This window comes from Vanacampus margaritifer, chromosome 3, assembly GCF_051991255.1.
Source record: "Vanacampus margaritifer isolate UIUO_Vmar chromosome 3, RoL_Vmar_1.0, whole genome shotgun sequence".
Lineage (NCBI taxonomy): Eukaryota > Metazoa > Chordata > Actinopteri > Syngnathiformes > Syngnathidae > Vanacampus > Vanacampus margaritifer.
This window is the reverse complement of record NC_135434.1, coordinates 8,553,324-8,569,171: the sequence shown is the minus strand read 5'-3', so window position 1 is coordinate 8,569,171 and position 15,848 is coordinate 8,553,324. Positions and strand designations below refer to the sequence as shown.

The 15,848-nt window shown below is 38.2% G+C and overlaps 1 protein-coding gene across 4 annotated transcripts in view; it reads left to right on the top strand.

Moving 5' to 3' along the window:
• Positions 1-15,848, top strand: part of pdlim5a (PDZ and LIM domain 5a) — a 44,734-nt gene that overhangs the window by 22,018 nt on the left and 6,868 nt on the right. For 2 of the 4 annotated variants that reach the window (XM_077561155.1, XM_077561154.1), the window contains exons 4-9: positions 2,044-2,077; positions 3,438-3,757; positions 5,686-5,706; positions 5,833-5,850; positions 6,013-6,185; positions 7,401-7,437. In XM_077561155.1, coding sequence (XP_077417281.1) covers positions 2,044-2,077; positions 3,438-3,757; positions 5,686-5,706; positions 5,833-5,850; positions 6,013-6,185; positions 7,401-7,437 — 603 coding nt within the window. The remainder of the gene's footprint in view (positions 1-2,043; positions 2,078-3,437; positions 3,758-5,685; positions 5,707-5,832; positions 5,851-6,012; positions 6,186-7,400; positions 7,438-15,848) is intronic. The other 2 variants (XM_077561156.1, XM_077561157.1) reach the window with 2 other exon arrangements.

Genomic DNA, 15,848 nt, shown 5'->3' with positions numbered 1-15,848 from the left:
AAGTCAGAATGCTGACTTTTCTTAGTATGAAATTCCGTCTGTCCTTCTGCGTTCCTCTCCTGGATACCAAACTTGCCCATCACGTCTGTTTCCCGCACCAACACGTCAATTGAAGTCTGCGCCGATGACAACTCTCTCACTTCTAGGGATGCTCTGCATCATTTCATCAAGGTCCAACCAAAAGTTCTCCTTCTCCCCCAGCTCGCATCCCACCCGTGGCGCGTACCCACTAACAACCATGACCATCACACCTTCCATTCCTAGCTTCAGGCTCATCGCTCTATCTGACACTCTTTTTACCTCCAGGACATTCTTAACTTCTCCTTCACGATAACTCCTACTCCATTTCTCTTCCTATTGTTAGAAGACTTATCTTTGTCTTCTGCGTGTTCGTTGTTGTTCGGGTAGAGGGATTGTTGATTTTCTGAATACAGACTGGAGATCGGTGAACAGGTCTTTCGAAGGATTTATTTTACAGAATATTCTGGACACGAGCAAGTTTACAGACAAATGGCTGCAGTTTCTCTCGCGAGTGTGTCGATTACAGACACTTACAACCTTTTTATACTGTTTTGAAGGGCGGTTCCAAACAGCCCACCTGGAGTTCAGACTTTAAACAGATCATTGATTACAGATACTTTAACCACAGACAATGGCCCATTGTTGTGGAATTGATGAGATCCCAGTCATGACGATAAGATTTTAAACACATCATTGATTACAGACACTTGGCAGAAATTGCGACATCACTGACAAAGACACATCCACAGATAAAAGTTCTACTGAGGAAATGAATAAATTAAAACAGTTATGACTAAATCTGGGCAGAAGACCCTCTTCACTATGTACACCATGATAGAACAACTTGAACCCTGCTCCTAAACTTCTAGCTTTGCTCCCTTTCCACCTGGTCTCCTGATCACACAGTATGTCCACCTTCCTCTGCGTCATGTCAACCAGCTCTCTACTTTTTCCTGTCATAGTTCCAACAATCAAAGTCCCTACTCTCAGTCCTAGACTCTTGGTGTTCCTCTTCTTTTTTCCTACAAACACACCTTCCTCCTCTCCTTCTCCGACATGTTCAACATCACTATGATGATATTTTATATTTGATTTTGAGACGAGCGTGTGCCATCGTCCACTTCCCCTGTTGAGGAGTTCACAAATCTTGTCGAATAACGGCCCACATCCTCCGACAGAATGAATATCAAGGTGTGCCCACTCAAAATAGGATTCTCGCCGTTTCCAGGAAGTGTGACAGCACAGAGGGACTCGTCTGGTCGCTTTATGGCGTGCAAAGATTTAGCTGCCCCGACTCTTAACATTACCAGGGGACCTCGCTTATCTCATGGTGAAATAACTCACTGGCAAGTAACGGCAGGACATTTCTAGAAGGGCTCGCTCTGGTCGGTATGCACTGACTCCTCTTCAGTTACCAGGCGGTTTTAATTACCTTTAAGGACTCTTCAGTCAGGCCTCAATGCAATGGATAACACCAGATCATATGCAGTGGTACCTTGAGTTACAAGCACCCATACTAGTTTCAACTTTTTCACGTTACGATGTCAGGTTTTTGCTTTGTGAAAAAATTAAGCCATTCCTGTACAGTGATGCCCTCACATGTGGGCAAGGAGAGCTATAGCCACCGCTGTATTTTAGTCACAAATACAAAATGAGACAACTCTCACCCAGACGCTCACACTGAACTATCTGACCAACCTTGGGGGGCTGGAACGGATTAATGGCATTTCAACCGGGAAAATGGATTTGAAATCCATGCGAAAATGAGTCACGGAGCACGGCAGGACATGTTCAAGGTTTGATGTGTGTTTCCTCAGGTGACCTTTGGACGAGCATGTTGCCTTAAGTGGTGTCGACGATATGGGAGAGTAGAGAGTATCACATTGACGGAAGCCTTCCGCGACTAAAAATAGCTGCTTTTAAAGCATGCATTTTGTACATTGACAGTTTGCAGCTCGTGTTTTTATGGTCTGGCAAGTAGCGAGATCAGCTTGAAATGATGGCCGCCTTCTATCTTTTCAGAGTTGTCTCCAAACCTCCTCCAGTGGCACCCAAGGTATGATCACAATATTTATCATTTTCACTCCATGGGCACGAGCTAGTTCCAAATACTGTTGTTGCTGGTTTTTTTTTGTGGTTGTGAGTAGTGGAGCGCTCCTCCCTGATTGGTGGACCTTTTCCCCGACTCGGTCCACCAATCAGGGCAAAGGAGGGAGCGCTGATTGCCGAACTGGCTTCGGGTGCATGACCATGTGTTGTGTGTTTGTTAGGGATGGCAGAAATGGAACATCGAAATGATAAGATCATTTGAAACAATTGATTCACAAAAGGAATCGATCTTTTGGAATGCTGGCCAATTGTAAAATATTACAATCAAACAAAAATTAACTATGGGGTAGATTCCCCGGACGTCCGACTTCCGGGTTTCACACATCAGCGTCGTTTCTGGCCACTGATGGCCGTGGTCCAACACTCGCACCCCCACTCCTGCGCCCCCCAACCGGGGCGTCTCAACTCTCTGAAATGCTTTGGACAACTGAGACAGACACAAAAGCGGAAGCGCACGAACTGGGACGCAGGCCACACGTCGTAAACAGGAAGCGGAAACAAAGCTGATGTGTGAAAACCAGGAAGTCGGAAGTCCCGCCTCCTACGTTGCATATACCCCATTGGCTGTCTGTCATCACCTAATTTGCTATTGCAGGAGTTCACTGCATTTTAAACTGAACATGCGCTACGGAAGAGGATTAGGTTCAGTGAAGAGAGAAAAAAAAGGTTGGGCAGGATTTTCACTTTATTCTCAGAATTACTTACTTTAAAGTGAGAACTCTGACTTTAAAATCAGAATTCTGTCTTTAAAGTAAGTATTCACACTTTATTCTCAAAATTCTGACTTTAAAGTGAGAATTCTGACTTTAATCTCAGAATTCTGATTTTAAAGTCAGAATGCTGACTCAACAGAATTCTTTAAAGTGAGAATTTTCACTTTAAAGTCAGAATTAGGGGCTTTAAATTGATCATTCTGAGAATAAAGTGAGAATTCTCACTTTTTAAGTTAGAATTCTGACTTTAATCTCAGAATTCTGATTTACTCAACAGAATTCTTTAAAGTGAGAATTAGGGGCTTTAAAGTGATCATTATGAGAATAAAGTGAGAATTCTGAGAATAAAGTCAGAATTCTCACTTTTTAAATCAGAATTCTGAGATTAAAGTCAAAATCCTGCTAACCTTTTTTTTTCTGCAATCACCGGCCCTAATCCTCTTTTGTAATTTTTTTAGTATGAAAAATAGCACTTTTATTTTTATTAGAAACTTCTGCCTTTTTCCAAAATGCAACCTCCTCACAGAATGAGCACCAAAGAGGCTTCAGTGACTGCCATGTGTGTGCTGTGCTGTGTGTATTTATGCATGCCAGGTGAACAGATGTGACATCATAAAACCCGTGGCCGTCACACATCCCCCTCCCCCACCCAACAAAACCCCCAGACCTTACGAGGGCTGCGGGTCAGACCCTTCCTCGCTGCCCTCCACGGCCGCCTTCATCCCGTCCCCGTCGTCCGCCTTCACCCCCGCCACCTCTCACCCTCATCCTCCTTCCTCGTCCCCCGTGGGCCCACCCGAGTCATCCGTGTACAACACGCCTATCCACCTCTACTCCACCGAGAACGCCTGTGAGGTGGCCATGGGGCAAAGGCGAGGCCTATTTGAGAATCAGGGTGGACAAGCTTTTAATGGGTGAGTGGTGGACGCGGGTCAATTCAATCAATCGTGAGGCAGGTCTGAGGTTTGGTGGCGTTGGGGTGCATGTAAAAGGTGTCCTCTCTTCAGGGCCGACCCAAGATAAGCAAACTAAGCACCCACTCAAGAGCAGTTAACAGTCAAAAGAGCCTGGAGAATTAAAGGAATACAAAGTACAATAATGTAAAAAAAAGTTTCATTCCAATTTATACTTTTATTTATTTATTATTATTATTTTTTTTTTTTTACCTTGATTCAGGTACCCGTATGTACGTTTTTAAGGTGCCTTGAGATACCTATGACCCGACTTTCGACCCACCTTTCCGTATTATACAGGTGGCCAAGACGCTCACAGCAGAAGGAGCGGTACAATGTCCGTTGAAATGAAGCAAAAAATGTGTCAAGAACTGTTTAATTGTTTATATTCTATTTTATAATATCATTGCGTTCAATGCTTTCAATTGAAGTTCAATGCTATGAAGTGATATTTATCTTCTTAGAATGCATAAAAATTAAACTTGTATTGTACTGTATTTACTTGAGATATTATTTACTTGACATAACTTTCTACTTTTATTTATTTTATAAAGTAGAAAATTATGTAAAACAATTTTTTTTTCACATATTTTATTTATTTTACATAATTTTGTAAAACTCTTGTTTTGTCACTACAAATTAATTTTGCACATTGTAGTTGAATTTTTTTTTTTTATAAACATAAACAATCCAGTTGAAGAGTTGAAAGAGTAAATGCACATTATACGGTTTTATTTTTGTTACTTTTATTAGCCTTAGATTGTTTTTTTTTAGTATTACGCTTGTGCTTTTCGCTTCTATCGTGTAAATCAACTCCAGTCAGCTCTTGTATTAGAACGGGCGACCTTTTGAGGTTAAAAAACATTCACGGAACTGCCGTGGTTGCTTGGGAGGCTTGGGCCGGCTCAGCATGTTTTGAGAACTATTTTGACTTGTCTTTTACTTGTCTCACTATTTTCGCCCCTTTTCACTATGTTTTTTTTCCCCCTTCTTTTCAGACGACAGCAGCTGCTCTGGTTATAAAGTTAGTTTCTGATGCATGGTTGTCTTGACAAACCTCTTTGTAGCTGTGTTTTAAATTAGAAAGACTGCATTTCCTCAAAATGGTTGCCATTCCTCTTTTTCTCCTCTGCTTGTTTAAAAAAAAATACAATCACAATATTGAAGAAAGAAAAAGCTATAGCATCATTTTTTCAAAATGGATCAGTCTTATGCGAATCTACATTACATTTAACATTCTATAAAGGCCTCACCTTGAATAAACACAAACACTCATTGGCCACCATTTGTAGAAATATGGTATATAATACAAATGTAAACATTTCCTGTTTACAAACATGTTTAGTGTGCAGTTCAAGAAGATCCATTAACTTAATGAATGTGTCACTGACATACTTACACATGCATGCACATAGCTGGCCGCTCCCTCCCACATGATGAGAATGAGTTAGTAGGGGCACTTAAATCAATGTGTGTGTGAAGGGTAGTGTGCATTGCATGCACTTATTGATGATTTATTGACCTAATGGATGCCTTTTATAGATTGCACGCAGTCTTGGTAGAAACAACAGTGGTGGTGGAAATTCACTGATAACGTTTTTAATAATAAAAAATATATATATATTCAAGTCTTGCTGTTCAAAATGTTTTAGTGCACCACTAGTATCATATTTTTCAAAGCTAAATCTAAAAAAACAAAACATTGAACTACTTAAAATGTATATTGGCCCATCTTAGTCAACTTGATTGTTTTTTTTATTGTCCTTTTGAGCAACATGACTAAAAGTAACTGTGTGACTTTTATATTTTGGCTCCCTCTAGTGGCCATTTCTCTTTAACACCTCTTTTGCTTTAACTTCACTCTCGTTTTCTTCTTTCTCCCCCTCAAGTGGACCTCACACTACTTTAATGTAAGTCTTTACACGCAGCCTCACTGTCTCTGTTTGTCTATCTCTTGATGTGTATTTTTTTAAATTTCTATATATGGTAGGAAATTTAGCTTCTCTCCTTTCTCTCTTTTACGTTTCACATAAAAGAAAACCCCAGCCACCCAGGTAATAAAAGTGGCCTTAATCGTGACGTGTAGCCCATCGTCTTCATGCCATACCTCATCCAAACTGGAAGCATTTCGTCCCCATTCAATTAACAATGTGCGATCAATCATGAAACCACATGTTGATTGTCCAGGTCGAATTTGACCTTTGCTCTCCTGGTAGGCCTCCCCGGAGACACGTTGTGGACACGGACATCCAGTTCTACCACGTGCCCACTCACGCTGACGCCAGCCGCAAACGCATCATGGAGGACACGGAGGACTGGCGTCCGCGCACCGGGACCACCCAGTCCAGATCCTTCCGGATTCTGGCTCAGATTACGGGCACCGAGAACTGTACGTAACGCTTTGTATTTTGACTCAGTAGTTTAAATCATTCCACGAGCACACTCGTAACTCAGTTTACTATATAATTTACTATAAAAAGTAAAAAAAAAAAAAATAAATACTTCTTCCTACTCCTTTTCCGAACATGTGTAAATTCTATGCGTTGTCCATGTTTTTATTTGACTTAAATTTTTCTAAGTACAGTAATTTAGCTTTTTGTTTTGTTTTATACATGTTCAAAATAAATTCATTCATACTCTTGTATTAAGTCTATTTTCCCCTATGGAAAGAAAAGTAATGTAATTTACACTTGTTTTTATTGATGGTCGATACCACTTTTTTTACTGAACATCTGAGCAGTCACTTTAGATAAATACGATTTCCCAATACAAAACAATGACAGATAATTTTAAAGAAAGACCTATATATCAATCCCAAGATAGCATTTTTACTGAAAATTGCATAAAAATGTCAAATTTCAATTTTTCTAATTTCTAGATACCAATCGTAAAATAGGCAGAGGGCGGCCAATACTGTTTAAAAATAAATAAATAAAAATAGCACTGCATTGTTAAAAAAAACACAAACACAATAAATGATAATATGAAGAAATACTCTGGTTGTACACAAGTGTAATGACTGTACGTACTGTATTACACAGTATGTTGTATGTGTGCCTTTAAGGGGTGTGGCCTAGTGATAATAAATACAAACATTTTAATAAGACAGAGACTACTAGTACTACTACTACTACAGCCACCACTATTGCTATTACTTATAATACAATTAGAAACCCTGTATAAAAAAATCAAATAAAACAATAATTTAATGTGGTCTTGCACTATTGCTATTACTCATATTACAATTAGAAACTTTTATAAAGAAATCAAATAAAACAATAATTTAATGTGGTCTCGGTGTTATTAAGCAATATAAATATTCATGAAAACATTGAATTACAAAATCATGGTTAATTAAAAAAAGAGAATAATGATAATAATAATTATATAGTACTACTACTAATATGTATAAAAAAAGAAATAAAATAGGGATTAAATTTTTTCCTTAATTATTATTATTATTATTTTTAATAAAACCATAATAATTTCCATGAATGAATGGGGAAAATTAAACATACAAATAACTCCTCCTCCTACTCACTATAATAATAATAATAATAATCATTATCATAGTAGTAATAATTTTTTTCTCTTCCTTTTATAGTTCAAGAAGAAGAAGCAGACACAGCCAAGACGACAAAGTAAGTGCTTGCCATTGAACGTTACTGATAAACCATTACTAATTTTTAATGATACTTGGTTCATAACAAGTGAAGACCAATACTTGTATAGTGGAAAGCGAACTAAGCTTGCACAACTTTCTCACTTTACTCATGTCAGTTTTGAATAGCGTATTGTAGTGGTTGATGTTGCCTTACAAGTAGAGTCTTGAGATGTTTTGGCATGGACGCGTGCCCATCAGATTGTTGCATTTGTCGGTGATGATGCAAGTCTTGTGGTGAGCTGCATGATGTCTGGGATTGTGTTGGCGGACTGCGGTGTTGTTCTGCACGTGTTTGGTTTGCCGTGTTTAACGCAGGGACGCATTGTTGAATATGAAACAAGTTGTACAATATCATGCATTTTTTTGCACAATTTTAAGAGGTTGATAAGAATATAATCAATAAATGAGCTGCTTTTTTTTTAAGAGCCTGGCCGTGTCTCTTGCAAGTGAGCCACTGTTGACTCTCTCAGACTGTAGTTTTGCAGTTGCTTGAAAGTGGCTCTGGATCTTTGCCCACCCTAGAAACTTGGTTTGTGTATGGGCATCTGGTTAATTACTATGAAATGATTTTTTATTTTTTTTTGGCCAATGCAGATTCCGATTAGTTGACAGAATAAAATTCTGATGAACAAATTAGCCAAATAATTAACTAATTTGCTCCCAAAAGCCTATCAAAACGTTCTATTTTAAATATCGCCATGGTACCAAAAATGAATTTATACGTTTTTTATGTTGTTTTTTTAAATGTTAGAGCAAACAGAAGGCTTTGATACAGCTTCTGACACAAAGAGGTGGCTTAAAGCAATGGTAGTTATTACAAAAAGTAAGAGCAAGAGATCAACCAGGGCCATGTTGCAAAAAAGCTCATTTCCCCAGTGTTTAAAACAGATTTGTGAAAATTGATGAAACTTTGCTATATTCTAATGCTAATTGCTGCAAAACGGAAACAAATAGAAATATTTATTTTCCCGATGAAAGGCGAGACTCTAATCTTTCTTTTGGTAGGTTACATGTTTTTAAGTTACAAACCTTGCAAAATCAGCCAAAATCCAGTAAAAAAAAAAAGAAGAAGCCAGGAGCGAAGGGGGTTGCTTCGGTGTAAATGGCTGAGAGTGAATGGGTTAAAAAGTATGTAATGAATGAATTAACTTTTTTTGGGGGGTCCCTCAAAATTGATAAAATATTTATGAATTACAGTTAGAACAGTTTACTGTTCCACAATTTAAAAAAAAAAAAAAATTAGTATATTAGACACTTTTTGCGTAAAAAAACAAAACAAAACAAAAAAAAGTCAGTTTTCCACAATATGTCCCATTTAACTAGTCTTGCTTCCTCTAATAACATCTTCACTGCATCCGAGCCCTTCTTGTCCTGTGCCGTTTGTCATCATGACCCCTGACCTCGACATCCTGAACCCTTGTTTTCTTCTGTCCCGGACGGCAGAGTGAACAAGCACACCACGCGGTTGGTGATCGGCCCAAAGTACAACGAGCTGAGGGACTGGCACCACGGCGTGTCCGCTCGCACCCTCAATGTCCAGTAGACCTGTGTGTATACGTATATATATGGATATACTGTATGTGTGAGTATGTGTGTGTGTGTGTGTGTGTGTGTGAGTGTGATTGACTGCTGTAGTGGCTTGATGGCACAATAGAAAGTAGGCAAGTGGAATGAGCGCTACAGCACATACTAGGGGTTGACTGATTCGTTGACGAGGCGACTAAACTACTCGCATCGACCTTTAATGCTTGGAGTCGACTCATGTAATTTTTCTTCGCCTGGTCTCTGACTTTCCATTTGCCCGTTTGTTGCGTGAAGCAGTGAGGCGCCTTCACACGCCTGTGGGGTTCCAAAATAGGCTGGTTGTGGATGACAATAGCGGTTAGCCTCGTTAGCTTTGGCTATTTCCATCTCTGCTATAGTCTTGAAAAATTCATACCAGCGGGATCGCATGACTGGCGGCGGGCGAGGAGGGGAGTGAAAGAAAATCTAACAATGCACAGGCAACAACCGTGTGCTAACGATAACTTTATTCAGTCCTAAAAAAAAATGTTGCACTGTGCTGAAAAATATCAATCAACATTAATTAACTTGGCCTTGACTTTAATCACATTGTAGTCGACTACAAAAAACTTCGGTTAACCCCTAGTATATACATGTATATATACATACATTATATGAACATACAGTATAGCCCCCCCCCCCCCCCTAGTCTATTTAAGTATGCTTGAAGTATACTCAAAATTAGGAGAGTATATTTCCAGCTTACTTTTCTTGTACTTATTGGAAGTACAGTATACTCCGTTAAGTGTACTTGTAAGTATACTAAAACATATGCTAAAAGTTTACATACTGTAGTATATACTTGTACTTTTTGAAGTATACTCAAAATTAGGAGAGTATACATCCAGTTTGCTTTTCTTGTACTTATTGCTTACTGCACCAAGTAAATGTTAGGTGTACTTGAAAGTATACGAAAAACATATACCGGTACTAAAAGTTGACATACTGTAGTACAGTGGTGCCCGGGTGTGGTCCAGCCTGTTTTCCTTGTTTCCCTCCTGCAGTGCAGCTGAATCTAATGATGAACTAATCAGCAAGCTTTGCAGAAGCCTGATAACGATCCTGATCACGAATCAGGTGTTAGTGGAGAGAAAAATGGAAAACAGGCTGGATAGTGGCTCTCGAGGGCCAAACTTGGGCACCCCTGCTGTAGTATAAACTTAGAAGGCACTCGATGAGGAACCAAAATTATAGGTTCGATTTATTTGTAAAGCCTTGTAGATCATGTGGCTGGATAGGCTAGAGGTTAAGTTTGCTACCTTTTAGTCCCAGTGTTGGCTGGTTTGATCCCTGTCAATTCATCACTGGGCTTTTTGCTGTAAACTAAACTGTGTACCACAAAGTATACTTTCAAGTATACTTAATAGTGTATTTAAATATACACTAAAGTATACTTATTAATATACTTTATAATATACTTAACCCTGGAGAACCCAAGAACCATTTTCTTCTTTGGAAAATTATGAATTATACATTAAATGACTGCTGTAAGTTCACTGAACACCAAAATATATGTTTTTTTTTCAATTTTAACCTTTTTTTTTTTAACTAGCTCAGAGTTGCTAATTTATCAAAATATATATACAAAACATATTCCTAGGCATTCTGCAACATGATATGAAATAGATTTTACCATCTAATGGTTTGCTGAGAAGATGGTTTTGTTTGGATTGAGCTCAACAAAACAGCATGTTGCCAGCCATCTTGTCACCACCACTCTGGCTCATGTAAGTGCAATATTCATCCACTAGATGGCCCCATGCAGGGGTCAGAAGTGGCACTCTGGACTTTTGAAGTTAAATTTGTAAAAAAAAAAAGTAGAAAAAAGGTCTTTGTTATTTGAGTAGCAGAATTTATCGGGGCCAAATTTGACCCCTTGGGTTCTCCAGGGTTAAGTATACATTGAAGTGTACTGAAATGTTCCAATTTAGTCCCAAGGAGTACAAGAATAAGAACACTCTAAAAATAAACTTAGGTATACTTAAGTATACTCTATATTATGTACTTAGAGTATACTACTTTTTTGGTAAGGGCCACGCTGCTATATAGGCCTATTTTCAACAATATAGAGCTACAAACAGTATTTTTCCTCAGCTGAGAGGATTTTAGTTGGTGTAATTGATGGACAAAAGTATTGGAGCACCTGGCTGTTACTAATACGAGTGGAAAAAAAATGGATGCCAATACAGTGGAACCTCCAAAGTGGACCACAATGACGCTGGTTGACTTGCAAGTTGATTTCAAAACACATTTTCACTTTTGTCCATAACGGTTACATCTCAACGCAGGTTTAATTGTTGTTTTAGTCAATCGGTTGTGAGTAGAAGTCTTTAAGGATGTGTATATACGTGCATGTGCTTGGATGCGGGAGTCCAAGATGATGCTTTAGGACACTTTGAGTGGTCTAAAAAGAGATGACAATGAAAGTAAAAATGTCGGCGTTGTTTTAGGCTTGACGATGAAGTGTGGTGACTGTTTGAATGTTCTCCTCATGCAAACCCCTTTAAAAAAAGGCCCTCGCTATGTAAAATATTCCTCCTGTTTAAGTTTACTTGACCTTGTTGATGGTCTTCTCAAATTTGAAGTGGTGTCAAAAAAAAGGTATTATTATATCTTATAGCTAATAAAGTTGCTGCATAGACTCCTTTCTTCATGCTTTGTCTTCTGTCTTTTTTCCCTTCCTCATGTTAGCATTACTTCGCTACTCATTCACCACCTAATCAGCTAATTGTCACGTCTCGCTATTTTGGATACACACACACGAAAAAAATAAATAAATATTTTTTTAAATAAAAAATTAAAACAATATGAGCACATAATGACAATATTTCTTGACCTAGATATATATATATATAGTTTATGCATATACATCTTACAATAGTTACAGAAAAAATTAATATGAACTCAAAATGACCATAAAATAATGATAATGTAATATTTAAAAACATGTGGTCTTCGTTTAAGTAAAAAAAAAAATACAAATGGTATGATGTAGTAAACATGTCAATAAAATATGACACAATTAAACCTTTGCTGCAAAATGTAGTTATATTCAACAATAAATAAACATAATAAAATGAGCTAAAAAATATTCAATATCCCCCCCACCCCCCCCCCCCACACACACAAATGTAAATACTATAAATAATGTGATTTTTTTGTACATCCAGCTGTGTAGTGTACCTACCTAGCTTGTGCAAATACAATAATTACCTCCATTCTAGCAGTTCCACTTTACTACCACTGGAGGGCGGCAAATATATCATTATATCTTTTCATTAGTTAAGACCATTCATAGTCAGTGTACAGCTTGTATATCAGTGTAAAAATACTTTCCCTCTAAAATGCTTGCAATAAAAGTGAGTGCACCACTTAGTGAAAATGTCTAAACTGGGCCCAAAGTGTCAATATTTCGCCAGACCATCGAGAGCTTCACAGATTGCCACTGGAATCCTCTTCCACTCCTCCATGATGACATCACGGAGCTGGTAAAAATGAGACAACTTTTCCTTCCTCATCTTCCGTTTTATGATGCCCCTTAGTTGCTCAATTGGGTTTATGTAGGAAGATGGACTTGGCCTTGGCCTGTCCATCACATGAGGACAAGCATTAAAGAAGATACACTGCAAAAACTAAAACCTTAATTAAGATATAATTTCTTAAATTTAACCTAAATTTGCTTATTTTATTTCCATTATTTTATTAAGATCATTGTGCTTATTTTAAGATACTTATTACTTAATTATCTTATTTGATCAAGCAGTTTTGGCATTGAGTGTTAACAGCCAGTTTTAAGTACTGTGAGGATTAAAACAAGCATTTCCCACATTTTAAGATGACATCGAACCAACATTAAAGGCCCTTTCTTATTTTAAGATTTTGCATAATCTAGTAATAAAATAAATGGAAAAAAATACAAGTATGAAAACAGACGAGTGCAATATGGTTCATTTTGTTACATTTACTAAGCTCATTTTTCCTTGTTTCAGTACCAGCTCAGTGGTCTCGTAGTAAAGTGCCAACTTAAAGGTTGTGGGTTCAATTCCTGGCGAGGTCATGACAAAGAAAATGGGACCTGTTACCTCCCTGCTTGACACTCAGGCTAAGTTCTCCAAGTGTAAAAAAATAAAATAAAATACTTACTGTATGTATTTAAAAAAAAAAAAAATCTATTTATTACAGCTTAAAAAAAAGGCGACATTACTTTTATACTTTTAGTCTGAAAATACTATTTTCAAGACCGCAGTGGATGAGATGGACCTAGTATTATTTTCTTATTTTTCACAATCTTACAGGTAAATTCAAGTAAAATTTTCTTGTCCTGTTGGCAGATTTGCTTATTTGAAGTAATTATTTTACTATTTTTTTTTCCAGAAAATTTCTACAGTCCTTTTTGCAGTGTAGACTGATGTATTTTGTCCCGCATATTCAGCTCAACCGAGTGACACCAAATTGTCCACCAAGTGTACTCGGCCCACGACTGCTCTCTTCCTGATGACGTCGTTGCAGTGCCTCTCATAAAACGTGTGTCTTTTGTTTGAACGGCCAACAAATGGTCCATTAACATTACAGACGCTCACTTGGGCACACGGCAGATGGTCTATCATTTAACACTCTAGTAGCCTTTGGATCGCATTCAACCTCACTCCTTCACATTTACAATATGGAGTGACCGCATGCACACACGCTTCATTCTTTAGCGGCGTACAGTTGTGTCTAGCAGCCAGCGAGGGATCTTTGTGAGACGCTGCCAAAAGCTCCTTTCACGCCAACCGCAGAGTGTTATAAGTTGTCCCTGGGGACATATGGACTGTGTCTTCTGGTGCCAAGTTAATGGGAATGCATTTTCTGGGTTTGAAACCGTGCTGACACCAAAAGCCTTGAAATGAAGGAGGCAGCAATTTCTGTCCATATTAACATATTATGTATATATATATATTTTTTTTTATTATTTACTGCACAACAACTTTGTGACTCACTTTACTTGTATTGAAATTAGGGGTGTCAAAATGAGTAAGTTAATTTAAAGTTAATTTTTTTAATGACGGCCCCTTACTTGACTCGGCTGTACTGGGGCTCATACATTTCCATTGGCGTAATACAACTAATTGAATACAGTAAATAATGGTGATAGCATTATACTGACAAAACAGTGCTGATAAAAATCACACATTCCCTCCTTCCTCTTTTCTCTTGTTGCGCTGTAGCTTATGTTTATGTCCAGAAGGGCCGCTAATGAATGTAAACAGCGGGGCTCTTAGTTAATCAACCAATCAGTCGAGCAGAATAGGATAAACCGCTCTGGTAATTGGCGGAGACGGTGGAGAATATTAACGACCTGCGGCGTAATTGTCGCTAATGAACGAGGGGCCGGGTGAGCCTCACGTGTTTTCGCTCATATAATCAGCGTGGCTGACGGCATGAATGTCGTTAGCATGACAGGACGACGAGTGATGCCGGCTCTCGTTTTAATTACCGCAGGAAGTCAGAATGGTTAGTAAACAAAACATGACGATATTTAGTTATCTTATGCAAAGAAAAATCGGATTTGTAGATACTGTGCGTTAATCTTTTGATCTAGCCATAAAAAGCTAATGGCTTGGCTATTATGTTGTGTAAGACTGACAGTCTCTTTCAATTTGATAAAGTCCGGCCTGTCTCTCAGCAGATTAGCTGCATTTGATACAAACAAGTCCTTCTGGTATTTTATTTATTTATTCATCTATTAATTTGTTTGCCAGCATGAGCTATGTCCTTCAGCAGCAGTATTTCAGACGCCCATCACTTGAAAGTGGCTCTGAATCTTCACCCATCCAGCGCATCATGTTACGGGGTGGCTATTTTGCATAACAGCTGGGTGAAAGGCCACAACTGTCAAAAAAAGTGTAGCTAACAGAAGATTTTTTTTACTTGGTTGTGTCATTTCCCACCCGGTGGGTGGCCAGATACTCTAGAAACCAAACTATTGTGTACAAACATTAACAAGTTCAATTTCCAGAGCGTGTCTCCTTTAAATCTCTGTGACCACATGCAGGGCCTCCATGGCAGCAGTTGCCATAACATGTGTCGCATGTGAGGACAGCCAGGCTTGATGAGAGTACGGGCAATAATCCTCAACTCTACCATTTGAATGTGGTACACGTGTGTGTGTGTGTGTGTGTGGTAGGGGAGTGTTTTTGGCCCACCCAAGCCCCTCAGCTGCCCCTTGTGAGCACGTACTGTACAATACATGGATACGCATACTACTTGTTACTCGCACCTGTAATAGTAATAACAAAAGTAAATGACGCGTCCACTTAATAAAAACACATGTATTTGTGGAGACTATAGGTTCAAGTTGTGTTTTACAATTTAAAAAATATATATTTTTCTCCCCCCCCCCCCCCGATTACGGAATGAACAATATTGAGCTCTCCGGGGATTTATTTATTTTTTTTTCACAAGTTACTTCATGTTAAAGATTAGTTAGCTCTTCTTAATACGAAAAGAAAACTGCATTGAGCTGTCACCATCTTACAAATGCAATTATGCCATCTAGTGGCAGAAAAATGACCTCAACACAAATCAATAACACGCTCGTTTTTTACAGTACGGTACACCATTTTTACTCAATTGTATGAATTATGATATTTTTGTATCAATGACTAAAAGTTGCAGTCATATTTCTATTAGTTTAACATTTTCCCCACTTTTATGAGTATGAACACTTTAGGAGGGGCGGATTTATTGTACATTTTATTGTAGGCCTATATATAGAACAGATCAAATTTGAGATTAATTGTGAGTTAACTGTTGAAGTCATGCGATTAATTATGATTATCACCT